The 20,574-nt window shown below is 37.1% G+C and overlaps 1 protein-coding gene across 1 annotated transcript in view; it reads left to right on the forward strand.

Annotated features, from left to right (window-relative positions):
• DOCK3 (dedicator of cytokinesis 3) overlaps nucleotides 1–20,574 on the forward strand; it is a 216,089-nt gene that overhangs the window by 34,018 nt on the left and 161,497 nt on the right. The window contains 1 exon segment of the mRNA XM_040568460.1: nucleotides 2,784–2,880. Coding sequence (XP_040424394.1) covers nucleotides 2,784–2,880 — 97 coding nt within the window.

Genomic DNA, 20,574 nt, shown 5'->3' on the forward strand with positions numbered 1-20,574 from the left:
TTCTTCACTTTGGGGTGTAATCAAATCTATCTTTTGTGTAGAATGACTATTCCTAACATGTACTCTCTTTAGGGGGAAGAATACTTTCCTGCAATTTATGGTTATTAGTACTTAATGTTAGTTCAGAATTTTTAAAGGGCAACCTCTTCAGGATATTTGGATACTTACTTGGATAATTAATGTAATTTTTTTGAAGTAAGTATCTAAGATAGTATACCAATTGATACAACAAAACATAATACAGTTCCAAATCAGAGCTCATGGTCACTGTCATGTTTTGGTAAAAGAAATTCTGCATCTGTATTTAAGAATATATTCAAAGTGCCAGTATAAACACTTGCCAAATAATAAAGCATGGTATATACTGTTCTTATATTTGGGTCAAAAATGCAATGCAGTGTCATTAATATGTAGGTGTAATATGGAGGAAGTTATAGTTATGGGAATGCAAAGCATTTTATTGAAATGGTTAAGTATAGTCCTGATAGTCATTCATTTTAAATCCAGCCATACTATTGAAGGCTAATCTTCCAAAATGGTTTATTTTTCAATGATGCCAAGAGTTTGTAAATCCATTTGCAGAAATAATCTTTAGAAGAACTTTGTCCTTTGGCTTTAATATTTTTTCCCATATTAGCTAAAGTATATTGTTATTCCTTTCATCCTTTAGTTTTCTATGGTTTCCTAAAGGAATGCTGAGCTATTTTGAATCCCTTCCCTTTAATAGCATTTTCAAAGATCTGAAAAGAACTGAATTTTCAGCTAGAAGTGGTTGTGGCATCTTTTTTAATGTTAGTGTCAATCAAACTTTTGGTGTTGTATACTAAATGCAGAACCTTTGTTTGACCATTGAAATGGTCTTTGAATGTGAGCTCTTCGTGTTCTTAGTATCATACTTGAGATCACAAGCATATTCTGTGGAGATGTATTAAAACATGAATTCAGATTTACTAGTCTTTCATTGTGGCCAAATTTGAAGAAGGAAAAAAAAGTGTAGTAGTATAATAGGGCACAGTCAGTGTTTCAGTGGGAATGGTAAGGTCATTGGCATAATAATAGAAAAAGTTGTGATTTGTCTTACTATCCTGGTATGTATGAATTGGTGCTTTCCAGTCCTAGCTTTAATGAGTTCAATGTATACCTAATATGGCCATGCCAGGTTTTTAAGATAGTGATGTTTCTAATGTATGTATATTTTAGATCTTAATATGAGATTTACTTATGTCGTTGATGTGAATTTGTCTTTTTGGTAGCTTGGAAACGAAAAATTGAAGCTTTTGCTTGATAACTTTTCTACTCCAGGAGTACCTTAACCTAAATTACTTTGTGACTCTAAGTTGGAAAAGACCTTCAAGATCACCAAGTCCAACTGTCAGCCTGATATACTGAGTCCCATTGCTAAACTATGTACCTTATGCCATGTCCACACATTTCTTAAATACCTCCAGGGATGGGGGCTCTGCCACTGCCCTAAGTAGCCTGTACCAATGCTTGACTGCCCTCTGTGAATAAATTCTTCCTCGTATCCAATTTAAACCTCCTTAGGCACAACTTGATCCAGCTGTCTGCTTCATCCTCTTCCCTCCACATTGCATTTGGCCTTAGCTAATGAGGCACAATTATTAGTAGTAAAATTTTCAAAAGCGAAGTACTATAATACTATCATACTATTTTTAATGATGAATTGTTCTCCAAAAAAAAAATACATACTGCCAAACAACCCACAACCTTTCAGAATTAAGTACATCTCATTGTTCTCATGTTTACGTCTTAGCATTCATTTAGCTCTGCACAGGGGATAGAACAAATAGTCTAAATTGTTTATGGAGTGGGGAGTTTGTAGCTTCCCTTCTGATGAATTTCAAAATAGCTGTGTGCATGGCTTTACTGCTAAAGAGGAAGGGCTGTGTGTTTTTCACCTGTGTTGTTGGATGTGCTGCAGAGACTCTCACTTGACACAACCTGTCCCAAAACATCTTGTGAGCCAGTGTTTTTCATTGGCACTATGCTAGGAGCTATGGAAAATTCTTCCAACAAGATGTGCTTCAGAAATATTTTTTATTTTTAATTCTCCCTCTTTTAAAAATTGCTGAAAGATCAGAAGCTTGAAATAGACCTTATTTTTACAGTGTTTCACGTTTTTCTGTAATGCCATTCAAAATAAATGGCAAGTCAGGGCACTCATGACTCAGATAGTATAATGTGTTACAATGCATACATTAGTTATCACATTCTTGCATCTTAGTGTAATGATGGAAGACAGCACACTATACTTCTTTAATTGGAAAGGAAGACCTTGACCACAAAAGGACAAGCTCTATTCTTTTGATTAGAGGATAAACTACTCAGGTTTCCTATCCAATATTGAAAAGTCTTCTGGATAGGAAGGGTTCAAAGATGGTAGATCTTTCAGGTAATTGATTATATTGGACAACATATTGGAGGTGAAAAATGGATTGGACTGGCTTAGATGGAACACAAACTGAAGGACCCTGTTTACAGGCAAAATAACGTAACATGCTGTAATCACGAAAAGTGTTTTCATTGACCTTACTTGGAATAATTTAAATATTGAACAGGTAACTAGAAAATTCTTCACATAAGCACATTCTTGTTGAATATAGTGGAGGAAGAGTTAATGATATGGGAGTTGCTTCAGTGTTACAATGGACAAAATGTTACCCTTAAAATATTTTCCTGTATGTTGAGAGATCAAAAAAAGATCAAGTTTCAGCATTTTGCAAATGACTGCTACCTTTACTAATATTTTCCCTCTTGTCTAGGCAATATGAAACAGTCGTTCCACTTGAAGATTCTGTTGTGACTGAAGTCACAGCAACACTACAGGAATGGGCTGTGCTCTGGAAACAGCTGTATGTGGTAAGAACAGTACCCTTCTCATTGTACGCTGTTTTTCAAGCAGAAGAGACATGTTGCATGCATTCCAGTCCAATAGGAAAAAATCATAAAATAAGAGTTGTTATATTCATTTTGTCTAGTGGCGGGGGGGAAGTGCCTAATTGTGGAATCACTGGTCATATGAACTTCAAATGGGCTGTGCTGGAAACTTCAGCAGTTTTTGAAATTTTGCCTTCAGATCTGAAAGCTTCGTAGTTTAAAAATAGTTTTTTTTTCTTAGTTAAGAAATAGGATGTGTGTTTAGTAACACAAAATTAAAGGTTTGAGTCCCTTCAAAGAATTACTCAGTGCAGTCTGCATTTGTTTTAGCATCTGGGGTTTGAAAGAAGAAGAGGTCAGACAGAAGACTTTCCACAGTATTGTTCCTTCCTCTATTAAAAATGAACATTCAAATATTATCCTCATCTGTTTTATATAATTTTCAGTTGCTACCACATAATGTGGTGACATTTTCTTTGCTTTCATTTTTATTCCTATTATACCTTTTTTTATGGCCAAGTCCTATGGAACAGCAAATAAGAAAATTGCACGTTTGAAAGTATTTTTTTCCTGTTCTATTTATTTATATTTTTTCTTAGTAATTTTAAGCCATAACTGTAGGATTAGGGTCAAGAACTGTAGGTGATACGGGCATGAGTTTCCTTTCTTCGCTTACCTTACAGAAATACCTCTATGTAGAGTTTAGCTTCCTTATCTAAACCTGAAATGCCAGTATTTAGCTACCTAGGAAATGCAACCAGAAAAGATCAATTAAATGAGTCTGGTGTATCTGTAACACAGCAAGCCATGTTCCTTACTCCCTTCAAAAAGACTCCCTTCAAAAAACAATCGAGTCTATTATGAAATTAGCTTTCTTTTTGTTACTCCCACTTCTTCTAACCTCTTCTATGATGGCACATGGTATATACAATCTCTTAATACTTCTCTTAACCTAGTACTACTTGTTTTTTCCATTCCAAATACTTACCTCTTTGGTGTATGTGAATAAAGTGACCTTTTCTGTTTTCTTTGTGTAAGATAGATTCTTTTCTCTCCCTGGTGTCTTATGAAGAAGGCAACAGTAGTATACTGACAGTAGTATTGAATTTGAGAAAAGGGAATTGTTTTACTTACAAATGGGTTGAACTTCCTTTCTACTAATCTATTTCTTTTTGATTGCTAAAACTAATTCTTGAGGGGAGGGAGAAAGAAAGCTGTAGCTATAAACTTTCAGTTAATGATTTTATTTCTGGGACTGCTTTCTATTCTAGCTCATTATACTTATAACATTGCACACAACATTATTGTATTCTTAAACAACAGGGGAAAGAATTTACTGTTTTTGTGTGACTTTGGAAGTAGGCATCTGTTTAAAAACCAGTTGGCAAAGCTTCAGAGTGGAAAAAAGCTTTTTTTTTCTGAAATCATACAAAAATAAAAATAAAATTATAATACAGAAACAATTACAGAATCATTTAGGTTGGAAGGCATCTTGAGATCATCCGGTCCCAACTGCCTGTTGAAGTAGAGTCAGGTAGAGCCAGTTGCTCAGGATTGGGTCTAGTCATATTTTGGGCACCTCGAACGGAGACTTGACAACTTCTCTGGGCAGTGCTGTCAGTGTTTGACCACCTTCACAATTTAAAGAAAAATTTTTTATGTTCAACACTACTGATGCAGAACTGTAGCTATTTTGACATGAAGGAACAATCTATGCTATTGTTAGGTGGGTAACAGAAGTTTGTCCCAGTCACAAGCCATCAGTCTTAAGCCGGAGGAAGTGTAGATGGGTGCACAAATAGATGTGGCAGAGCTGGGATCAGGATTTTGTAATTGGTGTTCAGGCTAGAAGCTGTACTGGAAGGTCACATCTTAAAATGTGTTAAGAGACTAAACAGAAATGCTTGCTGTTGGGTCAGCACCAGCAGAAATTTTTATTAATCCCAGTCTGTAAAATGAATCATCTAAGAAATCTAATTAAAGTTATTCATCATGCTACTGAGCCTAGTCAGCTTTGTAGAAAAGTCCCATACTATAGTTAAAGTTAAAATGTTAGTCGTTACTGCAGGTATTTTCAGGAGGTCAGTGCTTATAAATGGTAACAATAGGCACTTTTACAGTGCAATACATAATAGACAACTGCCAAACAAAACGTACAACATCTCTTAATATCTCTGAATAGACTGACGTGTTCATTTAATGCTTTTTGACGAACTTCTTCCTTGGATTTTGGTTTCAAAGACCAAGTTTGTTTCAATTAAAAATTCCAAGGATCTGCTTTTAGTGATATAGTTGGGATGCATTGTAAGGTTTCTATGTGCCTCTCAATTAAACAGTGGGTACTAGAATATGCTGTCTAGGAAGCCTGGAGCAATTAAAATACTTCTGAACAGGGGTGCGGTGTTGTTTTAAAACAAAATAACTCAACTGGAAGAAATTGGAGAGAGGAGGAGAATACTAGGGAATGCAAGGGCAAAGCAAACTCAGGTTTGAGACGTTGTAGAAAATCGGGTCAAGTAAAGTGTTGGAAGTCTCCCTCAGCTCTCTGTGACCAAAGTTCATGCTATCACCAGGAAGAAACTGAGTGGGGAAGTTCGAATAGCTTTATGAGAGCCATGCAAGTATTTTTAGTTTGTATGTCTATATACTGGGAAGATGAGCCTAAGTTCACTGTACTACACAGTGTTGTGAGATTCTTACAAATTTTTCAATCATCATGAAAGTAAAGTAATAGTAGAACTAGAAGCTGTGACTGTGGAGAAAATGGCATTTATGGGCAATGAGTTCTGAAAGGAAAGGTTGTGCTTAAAATTAATTTGAAATAAGGTGTTACATGATGTTCTCTGCTTTACTGTATGTCATGTTATAGTATCAGCATCCAGCTACTCAGAACATATCACTTCAAATACTAAGAAAGCAATAAGGATTTCTGAAAACATAGGAGGTTTCTCTCAAAGTGGAAATGGATAGGGATACAAACAATCCTGGTATCAAAAACATGAGAATTTATTCAAGGTTGTTGTTATTTATATTGAGTTTTTGTAGCAGTAATGATAACCTAGTTAAAAATTGTGTGCCCATCCAAAAAATCTTGAACATTTAATATTTCTGAAGGAGTAAAGGCTTTTATATTTCAGGGATTTTAAAAAGTACATTTTTTGTTTAAATATGTAGTCTGTGTGCAGATAAATATAGTGTCATGGTATGGCAAAATAAAGCAATTCTCTTTGTTCTGAGCTGCCTGTGTGCAGGCTTCTACAATGAGCACAAACAGCTTTAGTAGCTACTTTCTGTCAAAAAGGTCACTATTCTATTTAACCTACTTACTATGGATTTTCCTACTTTTACTGCCATTGTGTGATTTTTTTGGGGAGGTAGTTCACAGGGACTGAGGTTTAAAACTTGTACTGTGTAAGCACTGTATACTAAGTTGCTCACAACATGGGTAGAGTTTCTGATAACCATAGCTGATGAGGTGTGTACATACATGTGAGCATGTGCCTGTGTGTACATGTGTGTTGTCACTAAGTGTATGATCTTGTATTTTTATCTTGTGTTATTCTTTTGCCTGGCATTCAAATGAACATTCAAGTGTTCTTTAAGATGAATTTGGACAAGATACCTATTTCATTTTGTGGCAAGCCTAAGAAATTTAAAAGGTGGTTCTACTTGTCCTTTCTTACTATTACAAAGGCTTACAAAGAAAAGAAGTCAGAGATTCTCTTCCCTGATACTGCACTTAATATGGAGTGGGAGAGGAAAGAAGAATATAATTAGTGTTGGTACCAATGTGGGCAGATGAGCTTGTTCTTGTGACTACTCCAAAGAGTCAAACACAGGGCAGAAAAGCAAGAACTAACCTTTAGGAGAGACTTCTGCAAGCACAGAGGCGTATAAAAATGCAAAATTGCATTTGTTATGGTGAAATGCATGTGTGTAGCTGTTGTGTAGTTGCCTAGCTCGGTGTATGACTTCCATAGAAACAGAAGAATAATAGCAATAAGGTGAATAGCTTTCTCTTTTCCTGTAGGTGTTGATAAGATTTATTTAGAAGTGGTACAAAAATAACAAAGAATGTGCAAGTTCTCTGTCAGCTTTAGTTAATTAGGTCAAACAAGACTCCTGTGAGTTGTTAAGTCAGCTAAGGAGATCACTGAAACTCACAGGTGGAGCATAGTAGCTATTTTAACAGTAAAAAAAAAAAAAATCCTCAGAGTTTAAGATGTGATGTGGGGACTATTTCTGTTGAAATTGCAGATGACTGTAGAGAGACCAAACGTAACTGCCCAATTTAGAATTTGGTTGGATCAATAAATGTAATTCCCTACTTTTAAGCAGAAGGGGAGCACGGGGAAGAGTGTGAAATTACTTCTGGTTTAGTTTTAGGAATAAGATCTACTGCTATTGGGAATAGAGGGAGGTTTTGTTGTGTTTGGTTTTTTTGCCGAGTCTGAAACACAATTTGTGTTGACTATTTTTAAGTCTTCTGAGGTTCCTATCTGGTAAAAGAGACTGGGTAAAAGGACTTGGTGCAATTGAACCTGATCTAGGTGTTTTAAGACGGCCCTGGCAACTGTGTAGGAGCATTAGTTCAAAGCTCATCTTTGAAAATAAATGTCCTTTACTGAATCACTAGTGTAGTTTGATCTTATATTGAAATATTTTGAGACATTTTTGCATAGTGATATGGCTTTAACTTCAAAACTGATAAAATCATAAACTGATAAATCAGTGCTGATGCCATTTCCTAAACATTGTAGACCAAAAAATGTGTGGTATTATCTAAAAGAGACACGTGTCTGAATTCTACTTTAGAAGGTCTCCTCTGAATGTCCAGGATGGAAAGATAATGTTAAGCATATTTCATACATGTAGTTCTGTGCAAGGTCAAGTATTTGTACTTTGAGATGTATGTACAGAGACAGTCTTGCACGTATGTATGTGGTTGCCTTTTCTTTTTGAGTCATTTTCAAGGTTACCTGCAGATAGGAAAATCCTGTAGTGTGACTGTTCAAGCACTGTGAAAGAGACATCTAGAAAGCCTTAAGAGCTTGCCTGGCACAGCTTGATGCTAATAGACTCAGTCGTCATAGGTTCTGATATTCAGCAGTATTTTTGGAATTTTTTTAATCTTTCCCTGGTTACAGTGAAGGGTGGGTCTTCATGGAGTGGCCAGGATCTCAGATGTGAGTTTGAGTCAGTCACAGTTGATAGTCTTCAGTGCTGCACCAAACACAAAGGAAACAAAGAATAATTATTTCCACTTTTGGTAGCATCTACTTCTTCGATTTCTCAAAGGGAACAGTACACTGAGAAAACATCTGATTGCTTAGCAACCTAATCAAAGGCTTTTAGCTGATTTGTCATTTGATTACTGGAAAATACTTGAACATTTTTCTTGATTGGATTGTGAAGGGTATGCACAGAATGATTTGGAGCATGATGAACACTTCAGTGCTGTATATGTAAGGTGGATATTTTTATCATTTGTCATGTTTGGTCATGGAAGTGGAAGCCAGAGATAAAGTGTCAATGTGTTTTCTGTCACTGTTTCTACTCATTATGTTAAGCAGTTAGAAGTTTTTGTACCCTGAACCATAGGCTTTTATGCAGCTTAGATATGCTGTCTTTGGAAAGTCAGGTGAAGTCCTTCTTGTGTATTGTTCAATTGACAACTGCATTTACTTAAATGTATTATGCATGGGTTTTTGGAGGTCTTCAGTGAATGTCATGAATTCTACACTTCTTCAGTGGAACAGTCCTCATGAGGAATCTACACTTGATATTTATTAGGTCACTACCACAAAATGCAGTCAGCTTCAGTACATCTCCCCTTTTTAGCATGAACTTGAAGTTCAGTTTAAGGGCTTCATATTTTAAGATTATAAACGGTTCCCATAATTGCTCTCTTTGGATTCCATATTTTTAAGAAATTTAATGCAGTCAGCCCTTTGTAGTGACTTGTGGAAGTCTAGGAGCTCTGAAGAATTAAAGCAGGCATAATTTTGAGGAGAATAAAATGAGTTTGTAAGCAAGTCTTACATCATAAAAATTTGAAGAAATACAATAATTGGATTGAAAGTGATTTGCCATTGAAGACCAAGGAGTATATGGATAGTTTTTAATTTAAAGAACAATATAATATCAGTATATGCAGTACATGTCACCTTTCTTATTCTTCCACAGAGATTCATGATATCATGTAAGGTGATTGGGATCAACAAGCCAGTTCTTATGTATTTAAAATAATTATTTTAATTCAATTAAGTATTAAATTATTTAAAGTGATGGTAATAACAAAAAGCTGACCATTTTACAGTCAGATGAATACTTAGTATGTTTTGTATGGGAGAAATACATGTTTTGAGTTATCATGGAGATAAATAGATTTTAATAGATTTTAAAAATAAAGATAAATGTCACCTTCTGGTGTCCTTGACAGGTCTTACTCTGACACGTTGTATGCAGGGCGTTAAAATCTCTTGCTTTGTAAAGGAAATGTTATTTGGTCATTGATATGGGAGATTGTAATATGCTCTTTTATTTTGGTAAATAGAAGAGAATAAGTAGATACCTTCCTAATACTGAAATTCACAGCAGGTTTTCTTTGTTTTGAGATTCGTTTTCAATTTTTGAAATACTAGTTAGCTTGTAGTTAACAGAGCCTTTCCTTTTAGAACAATGTCCAGTCTGCCATATGTTGCAAACAGTGTTACAGTATCCACATGAAGTGCAATGGACATATTAAAAGAGGGACTTTGAGTTTATTGAATGCTGGTTTAACATCAGCTCTGAACAAAAGAAAAATTAGTGATGGGAAAGCAGTGGCTGACTTGCAGATGCTTTCAAGCCATTTCTTTTGTACAGAAAATGAACTAAATGCTAAATTTAGCTAAGACCAGGGAAAGAAGGGTTCAGTCCAAAATTCCAAACAGGAATTTGAGGGTTTCCTCATCAACAAATGGAGAGGCTCATCTGGATTGTTCCCAATATGGTGTTACGACAGGAATTGCATTTGAAACAGTGGGGCTTCCAAAGACATATTCTGAAGAACTGTGGCAGTTTTGTTTTTGTTTTCTTTTTAAAGAATGGAAAATGTGAGAAGGGGGGGAAAATGTAGGTAGGGGAAACTAGCAATCTGGCTATTTTGAGCGAGCGAGCTTGCCCGCGTGCTTACAGCTTAGAAGAAAAAAAGACTGATCATCCCTAGTGGGTATTTATTGGAACTAAAAAGACAGTTTGTTGGATTTCATCTTACAGAAGACAGATATTTTTTTAATAGAAAAGCAAAGAACATCTGTCCTTTTGGCAGCCTGTATGGCACTGTCCATGTGGTATCAAGAAGCATATTTCACTCTTAGCCTGATTTGTTACTTTCTGTTGTTTCTATCCTTAAGACTTAGGAGAAGGTAACTAATATGTATTAGTTGTAATTAATAATAGTTATTTTCATATTTTTATAATAAAAACATACATATATGTTTTCTAAGGGGAGTGGGTAACAAAGTTTTCCACACCTTCCACCCATTAAACCAGGATTATGAGAATTAGCACATGTAAAGCCATACTGGAAGCCTTGTGGCTGCAGACAGAACAGTGTTGCCGCAGCAGTGAACAGCTAGCGCTTGGCTTGCCAGGTTTGATTACTCTCTGCCCTGTTGCATTTGACTGGGCAGGAAGTGATTGTTGATTATTGTGTCCTCCTAAACAAAAGGGAAAAAAAAGGCATCTTTATTTAAAAAACTCCATGGTAAGCTTGGCAAATGGATAGATACTAGTTTTATGTAAGGTATTACAGTGAAATTAAAATATTTAATACAATTATTAAGGACATTTTCCTTCTCTCTTTAACTTCTAGCCACATGATTATGGATATGCTGTAGAGATAACTGGGAGAAAACAAAACTTGTTTTCAAAGTGTAAGTAGGCTTTCAAAGGCAAGCATTCAAGAACCAGGGGAATGCCACAGTTCTCAGTTTAATGTGCCTTTTCTTTAAGGTGTATGGTGAGACCTTTAGCTTTGTGGTCAGTTGCCATATGGTGTGTGGTAATGAGGCTGCAACCCCCCTTCTTCCCTCATTTGTCCCAGCTGTTCTCCAGTGAATAAGGAGTGTGACAAAGACTTCCAGAAAGGGGGAGCAATGCTCTTAAAATGAAGAAAATGCAGTGCTCCCTCCTTTCTTTTGTTAAGATGTTATAGAAGATATCCCAAGCTAGTCACACAAAATTAGTGGATACTTTTTGTATTGAAATCTCTCTGCAAAACCAAGATGATATCTCTAGTCTCGTGTATTTTGACAAAACTGTTGTAGGTTTGAAGCCCTTGGATGCTGAATGTTATGTAGAACCCTTCAGAATGGGGAATGTCTGCCTTTATGGTAAGGTTTGAATAGTTTGTGGTAAGCTAAACACTAGGAACCATACGTTGAGTCACAGGGGATAAAGAAAATCTGAATGGCTGATCTTTAATTGGTAAAAATAAAAAGGGGTTCTGCATGTGGTCATGCAATTAAAAAATTGTTGTAAAGCATACGTGCAGGAGTGTGGACTAATTTCAGTTAATGTTTCTCTTCATTTTCTTTAGCGCTTGATTTTTCTCCTGAGTGATTTTCTCATAACATCTGTTTTTGTGAATGATGGAATGAAAAAAAAAAAGGGAAGAAATACAAATTTTACCTTCAGAAACCAAATTTACACTTACATGCTTCTTTAAATTGGTTATGTCTTTGTTTTGAGCTAACAGTGATTCATGGCCATTGGAGAAATGAGTTCTTTCAGAAACTCTTCTGCCTCTTTCCTCAAGTTTCATTGTTTAACAGAAGTTATGATACTCTGCTTTACACACAAAGGTTGCTTAAATAAAAGGGATATAAAGAAAGTAGGAGAGGTTTCTATATGCAAACTGTAAAGTAGCTTCTCAAATTTCTGGTGTTTATCTTTATATACTTTTTCTTTCTTCTTGAATTTAGGAGGAGAGCCTTGCCCTAGCTGATTTGGTTATAGATAACAGCTTTGATTTTTGTCATAATTATTAATTAAATATTAGGAAAACACTGCCAAGTTTGATTTCAGTTTTTAGTTGCTATCACTACTCTTTACAGTGAGAGCAAAGATTCTATGACTACACATTTACTCCTGGAACAAAAGCCCATCAGATGATATGAGAAGTTAATTCTAAAAATGAATTTAGGGCGCCTCTATAATTTAGGAAACAAATATCCATTCCTTTTTAGTGTCAGTATTTACTGTTACTAATACCTTCAGAGCCGATGTGTTCAGATGAGATACAGTACATGCTACAGAAAAACTGTTGCTGAAATAATAGAAACATAAATCAAGAAAACTGTTGCTGAAGTAATGGAAACATAAATCAAGCGTAGGATTATATAATTTTCTTATAAGCGTGCCTCTTTGTATCGGTGGCTTTCAGTCGATGTGGTCTCAAGTCTTCCTTTGGGACCAACAAGTGTTGCTGCTGCTGACAGGTCCAAAGGGCACGGCAAGCGCTGAGGGGCTTGGCCAAGCGCTTCCTCCCGCACCCGTGTGGCTGAGGGCGGCTTCTGTGCCGTACTGCAAGCAGTGCAGTGACGCAGTAAACTTAGGAACCCCTGTTCTGGGAGGGAGGGAGAGGTAATAGCTTTGGCTCCAAAGAAATATATTTTTTTCGAAGTGGTATCTGAAGTCCATTCTTTTGCACCAAGTCCTACCCTCAGCATTGAAAACCGCATGCACACGTGACATCCCATGAGGTTTTCTAGGCCTAATATAACTATATTAATTCTCTTTCTGCTCTGTTTTGCTGAGGTATGTGTGAATTCTGCAGTGTCCCTGAGCTGGAAGCACTTCATATGTTAGGAAGGTGCTGAGTGCCGAGTTCATTACTGTCATTTTACATTTAGGTACATTTAGGTAGCAGGGGAGGTAACGGTGTCTTTTATATACTTTGCCATTCCACAGCTCTTTAATCTAGATTAAATCACAGTTGATGAGGCAGATTTCAGTTCACATGGTTATTCTTTAGGTATGTCCTTAGAGGGGAGGGGGAATTTGTGAATGTTTGCTCTGTAGTCTGTGCAAGAGCAGACATTCAGAAATGAAGCTGAGACTGCATCCTTTCAGGAGGAAGTGGGGACTGCTTTTTAATATCTCTTTAGACTTTTCAAGCTGACGTGAGCTGGCACTGCTGCTGAAGCAGGCAGGTTGTCTCTTGGTCCTCAGTCACCTGCTCCCGCACTGTGCTTTGCTGCACCGTCCAGCACTGCAGTTGGCAATGATAAGGGGGAGTTCAAGCTTCTATTTCGTTTAATCTGATGGTTAATACCTTTTAATAGAATGGCTACATTTTTGGTAATCAGAGATACAGGTTTATAATTACTATATTACTGCAAGTCTTTGATTTAAGAGTAGTGCTTGCAGGTTTCTTCTATGGGATAGCTTAAGCTCAGTTTATTGTATGCAGGTGCACATATTGCATGTGTTTTCTAATTCAACAGATAAAATCCTAGTAGTGCTCCTTGTGCTATTACTTTTCCATACCTTCTCTTGCTGTTAGCATTTGATATTTGCTTTCGAGTGAAGGTAGGCCAGTAATGGGTTGAAGGCCATGACTTTGTTTTAGAAATCCATCTGTTTCTGCTCCTTCATTTTTCATAATATATCATCAGAACTTGGGATAATAATTAATAAGGTCTTTTTGTTTTATATATGACCTTGTAATCTTAGCCAGAGTGCATACTGAAGAAATACTGAGTTACCATTTTTAAGGAATAAGGTAGTAACACTTTTGTTCTCAGAATTTGACTTGACCTGAGTAGCTCAAATTGAATTTGAAGTGCACAGGGCTAGTTAGCTTCCACAGTGAGATAAACTCTGCAGGTTCTCTGCTGACAAAAATATTGCCTAGTGAGTATGCAGTGATTTTAAGTGGTTTTACTAATACTGTCAAATGGACTTGTGGATTTCTTATTAGAAGGATGTGCTTAAAAGCCTTCTACTTAAACATGGCTTAATGAATTTCTAAAATGTGGTATAGTACTTCCTCATATACTAAAAGGAAGTTAACTTATTTTCTGGGAAACTAGGAAATAACACTAGCAGAGGTTTCTTTTTAATGTTGTTGGTCTTGTGTATTTATTAAGGAAAAGGAAGCTGGAAAAAAAACACAGGTGTATTGACAGTTTTTTGTGATTGTGTTGGTAGAGTTAATGGAGTTATTTAATTTACTGGGAATAAAAACAATTATGGTATGTGTGGAAAGAATGGAAGAGGGAAGAAAAAATCTTAACTGCTGGATTTTTCTAACAGCAAATAACAATCAAGGTATTCTGTATAAATGGTATCTTTTTTTTTGCTTAAATGTAGTTGGTTACAAACTTTCCATCTTGGACCTTGTCGGTCTGTGTGCTGGATCTTGTGTAGACATAGTATATCTTTTAATATTTCCAAAGTATGTGGAAAAAGAAGACTAACCTTCTAATTAAGAGGGTATTTATTACTTAGGCATACAATGCTTTTGAAGACATGAAACTCCACCCTGCTCAAAAAGACTTGTGCCAATTCAGAACTGACTTGTCACATAGTACAGCACTGGACTCTGAATACCAACCGTCAGAACTCATGATAAACATTGAATTGATTTCAGATGATAATAATAAAAAAATCTCTAAGAAATCACTAAGCATTGGGAAACTTTTATTTGAACTTATGTACATGGAGCTAAGCATCCCCATTTCTTCCATCGTTTGTCATTTGCCAGATTCTTTCTCAGGCTCTCCATCTGAGCTTCTCATCAACTCTTTATCTCCCTTTCCCTGGTTCTCTATCAGTTACTTTCCCAGCCAGCTTCACTGATGCATTTACTAGTCTTTATTTTGATGAAACTTTAATATATTTTCTCCTATTACCTGATTTTTTTGTGTACTTTTTACTTTCCTAACTACTTTCTTTTTAAATTCTAAGTCTAGCTGTTATAGAAGGGAACAAGTAGAATAACAAACAGAATAAATTCATTTTTCTTGCAATTAAAAAAAAAATCTCAGGAAGATTCACTTTTCTGGCAGAAAGTGACATACAGAGCATTTTAGCATTTATTATTTTTATTACTTCAAGAGGACCTTAAAGATGGTGAAATGGGGATATTGCTTTGCCTCTCAAAAGAGGAGAACATTGCAACCAATCCAGTGCTAAGATACAAGCCAGAGAGGTTTTCTGTCAACTTTTGTCTGAGCTGGTATTACAGAATATAAACAGAATGGCAGTTTGTTTTAGGGGAACTAGCAGCGTTGCTGACAAGTTTGGAATCAGAAAGAAGATTTTAATAAACCAGCTAGGCTTTTTGTTGAGTTTTGGTGTCATACTCTGAAGTAGCTGCAATGAGTTTGCTGTCTCAGATCTGACAATAATTGCAGGCATGTCAGCTCTCACTATAGTACTGTTGGCTGTCATCACATAAATCTACATTAGAAGAAGTGTTAGAAATGCAAGTATTCTAGACAGCATTTAAGAGTTATTCTATTACCAGCATAGTAGTCTAGAAATAACATAATTGTGATTTGATATTTCTGTTGAAACCAATAACATTGCAGTGTTAAAGTAGAGAATACTAGTATTAAAATGATTGCAGAAAGAGGAAGGACAGGAGTGGGGCACATTTTCTTCAAAAATTAAAATCTGCTGCATGAAGCAATCTAAAGTGAGTATTTTCTAATTGTTGGCTTTATTCTAGAAAAGCCGTACCCTCTTTAAGATATAATTTTTAATACCTTGGTTCTTTCTTCCTGCTCTATTCTCCAGGTTCTGTATAAGGCGGACCCAGAAAATACATAACTGGGTAGCTCACAAGCATTGCACAGGCATGCACACACACACAACCACATACAATGACAACACAACCTAGAACTGTTGTACATACAGACAATAAACTGAAACACATACTGCGTGTGACTTTTTTTGGTGCAAATAATGGTACTATCTCAGTGTATTCTTACAAGATGATGCTATGTTTGACACAGTTGCTTTTTTTCTTTGAGAGCATTATTGTGCATTGAAGAACTATTTCTGACAGAGTTCTCCCATTTTATTAGAGGAGAAGAGAAAGCTATACTTATGAGTCATCTTCCTTTAGAGGTCCCCGAGTTGGGCTGGCCAGGGCCTTCTGATGGGTGTGCCTGGCCCTTTGGATGCTCCAGACAGTCCCTTTGCTATCTTTCTTCTACCTCTTTGCCCCAGTATGTTGAATTTCTTTACCAGTTTTAACTCAGTCAAACAGAAATATTTTCTTGAAAAGGAGTGGCTGTGTAGAGGGAAGAAATGCAATTTTATTGCTCCTGCCATAGGAGGGACTGCAGTGTTATTTCAGCCATATTGTGAAGCAGAAGGTGATTGAGACAGAAATAAACTATGAGAAACCAGGCTTCATAATGTACTAAGCTTATTGCCCTTGTGCACACTAGCGTCTGTGTGGCTGTGCAGTGGGAATTGTGGAATTATCTGGCTGAATGCTAACCATCTTGAATCCTGTTGCCGTTTTTCTGGCAGATTAGATTCTTGATGTGGCTGCCTGCATGGCTGTACAAGCGCCAGTCACAGTGCATGGAAAGAAGACAACAGGATCAGACAATCAAGTCTACTGTCAGTTGAGACTACTTGATTTTCTTAGCAACATGTATTTCTGATGGATTAAGCTGGCTGTACTCAATGGTACACTTCAGTGTAACAGATCAGTGGTTACTAGTAAAAGGAGTTTTTATAGTATTGATAGCAGTCCAATAAGAGATGTTATAGGTTATCGCTTCTGTTGTGGAACTTGGTTATTGTTGTGCTTATTACGTATGACAGTTTGGTCTGAAAAATTGGACAGAATGAGGCAAAGGATTGTCTCACGGCTCACAGTTTTACTTCTGTGTTTCTTAAGTTGTACAAGCACAGAATCATAGAATCATGCAGATCGGAGGAAAATTCTGGGGGTTACAAGTACAACTTCCTCCTCAAAACAGGTCCTATTTGGAGCAGGTTGCTGAGGGACTTGTCCCTTGGACTTCTAAGTGTTTGTGGAGATGCCTCAACCTCTCTGGACAGCAGCCTGTTCTACATGTTGATCACTTGAAGCCAGGGATAGAAGAATGGGGGCTTGCTTAATCGTATTAATGATTTCTAAATAAAACAATTGTAATTATTAAAGCTAGGAATGAAAGAATGGAGGCTTGTTTAATTGCATTAAAATAGATATTGCTGAGTGTCTTTGCTTACTACTGTGCAAATTAACCGAAACAAGGAGTCTCAGGGCCCCTCACAGAAGATGTTTCCTGACAAAAATGGGGAACCTGTCTCAAAAACCAACTGAGATGGACCTTGTGGTTTGGACAAGGGCCAAGGAGCAGCTGAGTCTGTAAAAATGCAGGGGGTCAACTAGTGGTGATAAAGAGGAGTTATCGGACTTCATCCCCATGACCCCTGGACGACCACCACCAGACAGCACTGCGCAGGCGCAGATGGGAGCAGTTTATGGAAATGACTTCTTGGAGCTAATTTTAATACAAAACGGGGATAGGTTATGCGTATGTATAGGTGTATTGGGAAACTTCATGCATATGTAACTTTTTACTGCATTATAACCAAAGCAAGTTGCCATGTTAAGGTGCGCATGCCTTTGGCAGCTATCCTGTATGTGCCCGGCACCAAAAGAAACCACATACCTACTTTATAACTCGTTTGCTTTGAGTTGTAGAGTTCTTCCACGAATCACACCTACAAGTTAAAAATGTTTTCCTTTTATCTAGTAGGAAGTTCCAGTGTGTGATGCCTTTATTCCTGTTGTGGTATATCTCTGAGAAGAATCTGGATCCCTTTTTTCTCAATCTTCCAATTAGGCACAATCTTCCAATTAGGTGGTTACAGGTAAATACTCCAGGTGCCTCAAATGCTGAATAATTGGGAAAAATTGCCTCCCCTGACCTGCTAGTTATCCTCTTGCTAATACAGCCCAGTATGTGTAATAATGTGGTTGGTCTCTGCAGCAAGGGCAGCACTACTGGCTTCTGTTCAGCTTCTTCACCAGGATCACCAGGTTGTCTTCTGTACAATTGTTCTCTGTCCTCGTTGCATCCAGATGATGAAAACTTTGCATTTGCCTTGGGAGAACTCTGTGAGGTTATTTCTGTTCTGTTTTTCCAGCCTGGCAGGGAAGCCTGTCCAGGAAGCTCCTCTGAATAGCAGCCCTGTCCTCCCTCTGCCCCCACGTGTAGTGTCATCTGCTAAGTGACTGAGGGTGTGCTCTATTCCAGTATGCAGATCGTTAATAAAGGTGTTAATACACCAAGGGATGCTGTTAGGAACCAGTCACAAGTTGGCTGATGTGCTGCTGATGTTCATCCACCCTTTGAGCCTGGCAGTCCAGTCAACATCCCACTCACCTTACAGTCCATTTGTTCAGTCCATATCTCATCAACATCCTTTATAGCAGGTGTTCTCCAGATATGTCCTGGCTGTCCCAGGACAACTATCTTTCCGTGACTGCAAATCTTAAAACTTTATAGCCAAGGTTCCCCGTTTTCTAGTGTTAGCCTTCTCTTCAGAAATTGTCACTGATTTATCAGAACCCTATACCATGTACATCCTGAAGTCAATTACAGGTTGCACTGACAGAGTTAACAGTAAATGTGGGCTTCTGCAGGCATTAGCTAATCCTCCCTTGGCACTACGATTAAAGAAATTAACAGTACAGAATTAAATATAGCACGTACTAAATGGTTTTTAAATGGTTGATTTGATAACAAAGTAGATGAAAATACGGTTATTCAGAGGTGCTGCTTGTAATAGGACTTGCAGTTCTTGTCTCAGTGTTATTCAATAGGCTCATAATAGAAATGAGGAAAAAAAAGGTGCAGTTTCATAAATTTGCTGATGATGCAAAAGTGGAAACTTAAATCATGATTAGTTCAGAAATTGTATAGTTTCTGTCAGATACTTGGCTCATTTAAACAGCATTTATTCTAATACATCCAAATATAGAAAGGACCTACAGATGGTGTTTGTGTCCTGAGGTGCAATGACACTTAATATGATGAAACATTATTATGACTAACCCATTGAACATCAGCCTTTTTCTTGATTTTGATAGCTAAGAGGGTAATAAGTCTTGCCCTTATAGGCAGGAAGCCATCTTGAGGGGGCAAAAGAGGAGAATAATTGAAAATCTCTTTGTATGAAATAAATAATGTGATTAACAGCCACTGGTTCTGCTTGTGTCCTTTTCAGAACGGATGCATTACTTGCTGCAAGGAAAGGGCTGGCAGGAAGGGGAGCCTCGAAAGTAGAGGGAGGATACGTAGAGAGGGCCTTAAGGTTGCCTGGTCCATCTAACCCCTTTGTGACATGTTAATTTCTAACTGTGGCTTTTCCAGCGTGTGCTTGTCTTGCCTGTTTTGTTTTTTTTAAAGGATATTGTGCAACCTCTCAAAGCCTAGTATTTTTTGGCCCATACTGTTAAAGACTTATTCTGAAGCTTGTGCTTAGTCTTCCTGACTTGATGCTTGTTATTTCTCACTCTGTTTGTTTTGGACAAGAAGAAATGACTCCATTCCTGTTCCGTGCAAGTTTTTGATTTAAATTGTTTTCCTAAATCTTGTTTTTTCTAGACTAGGCAGCCAAACATCAAACCCAGCGTATCTACTATATTCTGGATGTTCTCATTGCTTTAAAGAATCACCTATTTATCCACACTTTCTCAGTGTTTAAGAGACAAAGAGAGAAGGGGTGGGGTGGGGTGGGGTGGGGTAGGGGAGAAAACAGAGCTGAGAATAATATTCCAGCGGAAGCCTGATCTATATCGAGTAGTGTGAAGAAATTACTTTGTAGATTTATTTCCTTGAACTGCAGAAGTCCAGTGAGGAGTTAGCCTATTCATGACTTACAAATAGGTATGTGGAAGGAGGGTTTCGGGTAGATCACAGAATCATCTAGGTTGGAAGAGACCTCCAAGATCACAGAGTCCAACCTCTGACCTAACACTAACAAGTCCTCCACTAAACCATATCACTAAGCACTACATCTAAACATCTTTTAAAGACCTCCAGGGATGGTGACTCAACTACTTCCCTTTGATCAGTGATCAATGACCCAGATCATTGTTAACAGAGGCAATCTGTCAAATATATGCCACAATCTGTTAGTTCTGTCAAAAAAAAAAAAAAAGGCACAAAGTTCAGTATTTACAAACTGAAGCCATACAAATTGAGAGTAGAAAAAAAAGCCACCTTTTAATCATTAGGATAATTACCAATGAGGCCAACTTAGTTATGGAAAGCAGTTACTTCTATATTACTGGTATCTTTAAAACAAGACTGAATTGCATTTTAAATGATCCGTAGCTGCATTATCACACAGGAAGTATGTTGCAGCAATCTGTGTGAGTTTCTATGGCATGTGCCCTGCAGGAAGTCAGACTAGATAATCACAATAATCCTTTATAGTCTTGAAATAGATGAATCTTTAAATCTGTTTACTCAGGACCAGCTGTGTTGAAAAACAGCATTACTAAAATATGAAAAAAAATGTTAAGAAGTGGGTATACTGCACTGATGTTTATGATATTTTTTTAGGCAACAGAATTGTATGCAAAAGTCTGGTAGTTTTTTAGGAGTCTTACTCTAGTGAAGAGAAGGGAGATGGTGCTATGTT

Source organism: Cygnus olor, chromosome 10, assembly GCF_009769625.2.
Source record: "Cygnus olor isolate bCygOlo1 chromosome 10, bCygOlo1.pri.v2, whole genome shotgun sequence".
Classification (NCBI taxonomy): domain Eukaryota; kingdom Metazoa; phylum Chordata; class Aves; order Anseriformes; family Anatidae; genus Cygnus; species Cygnus olor.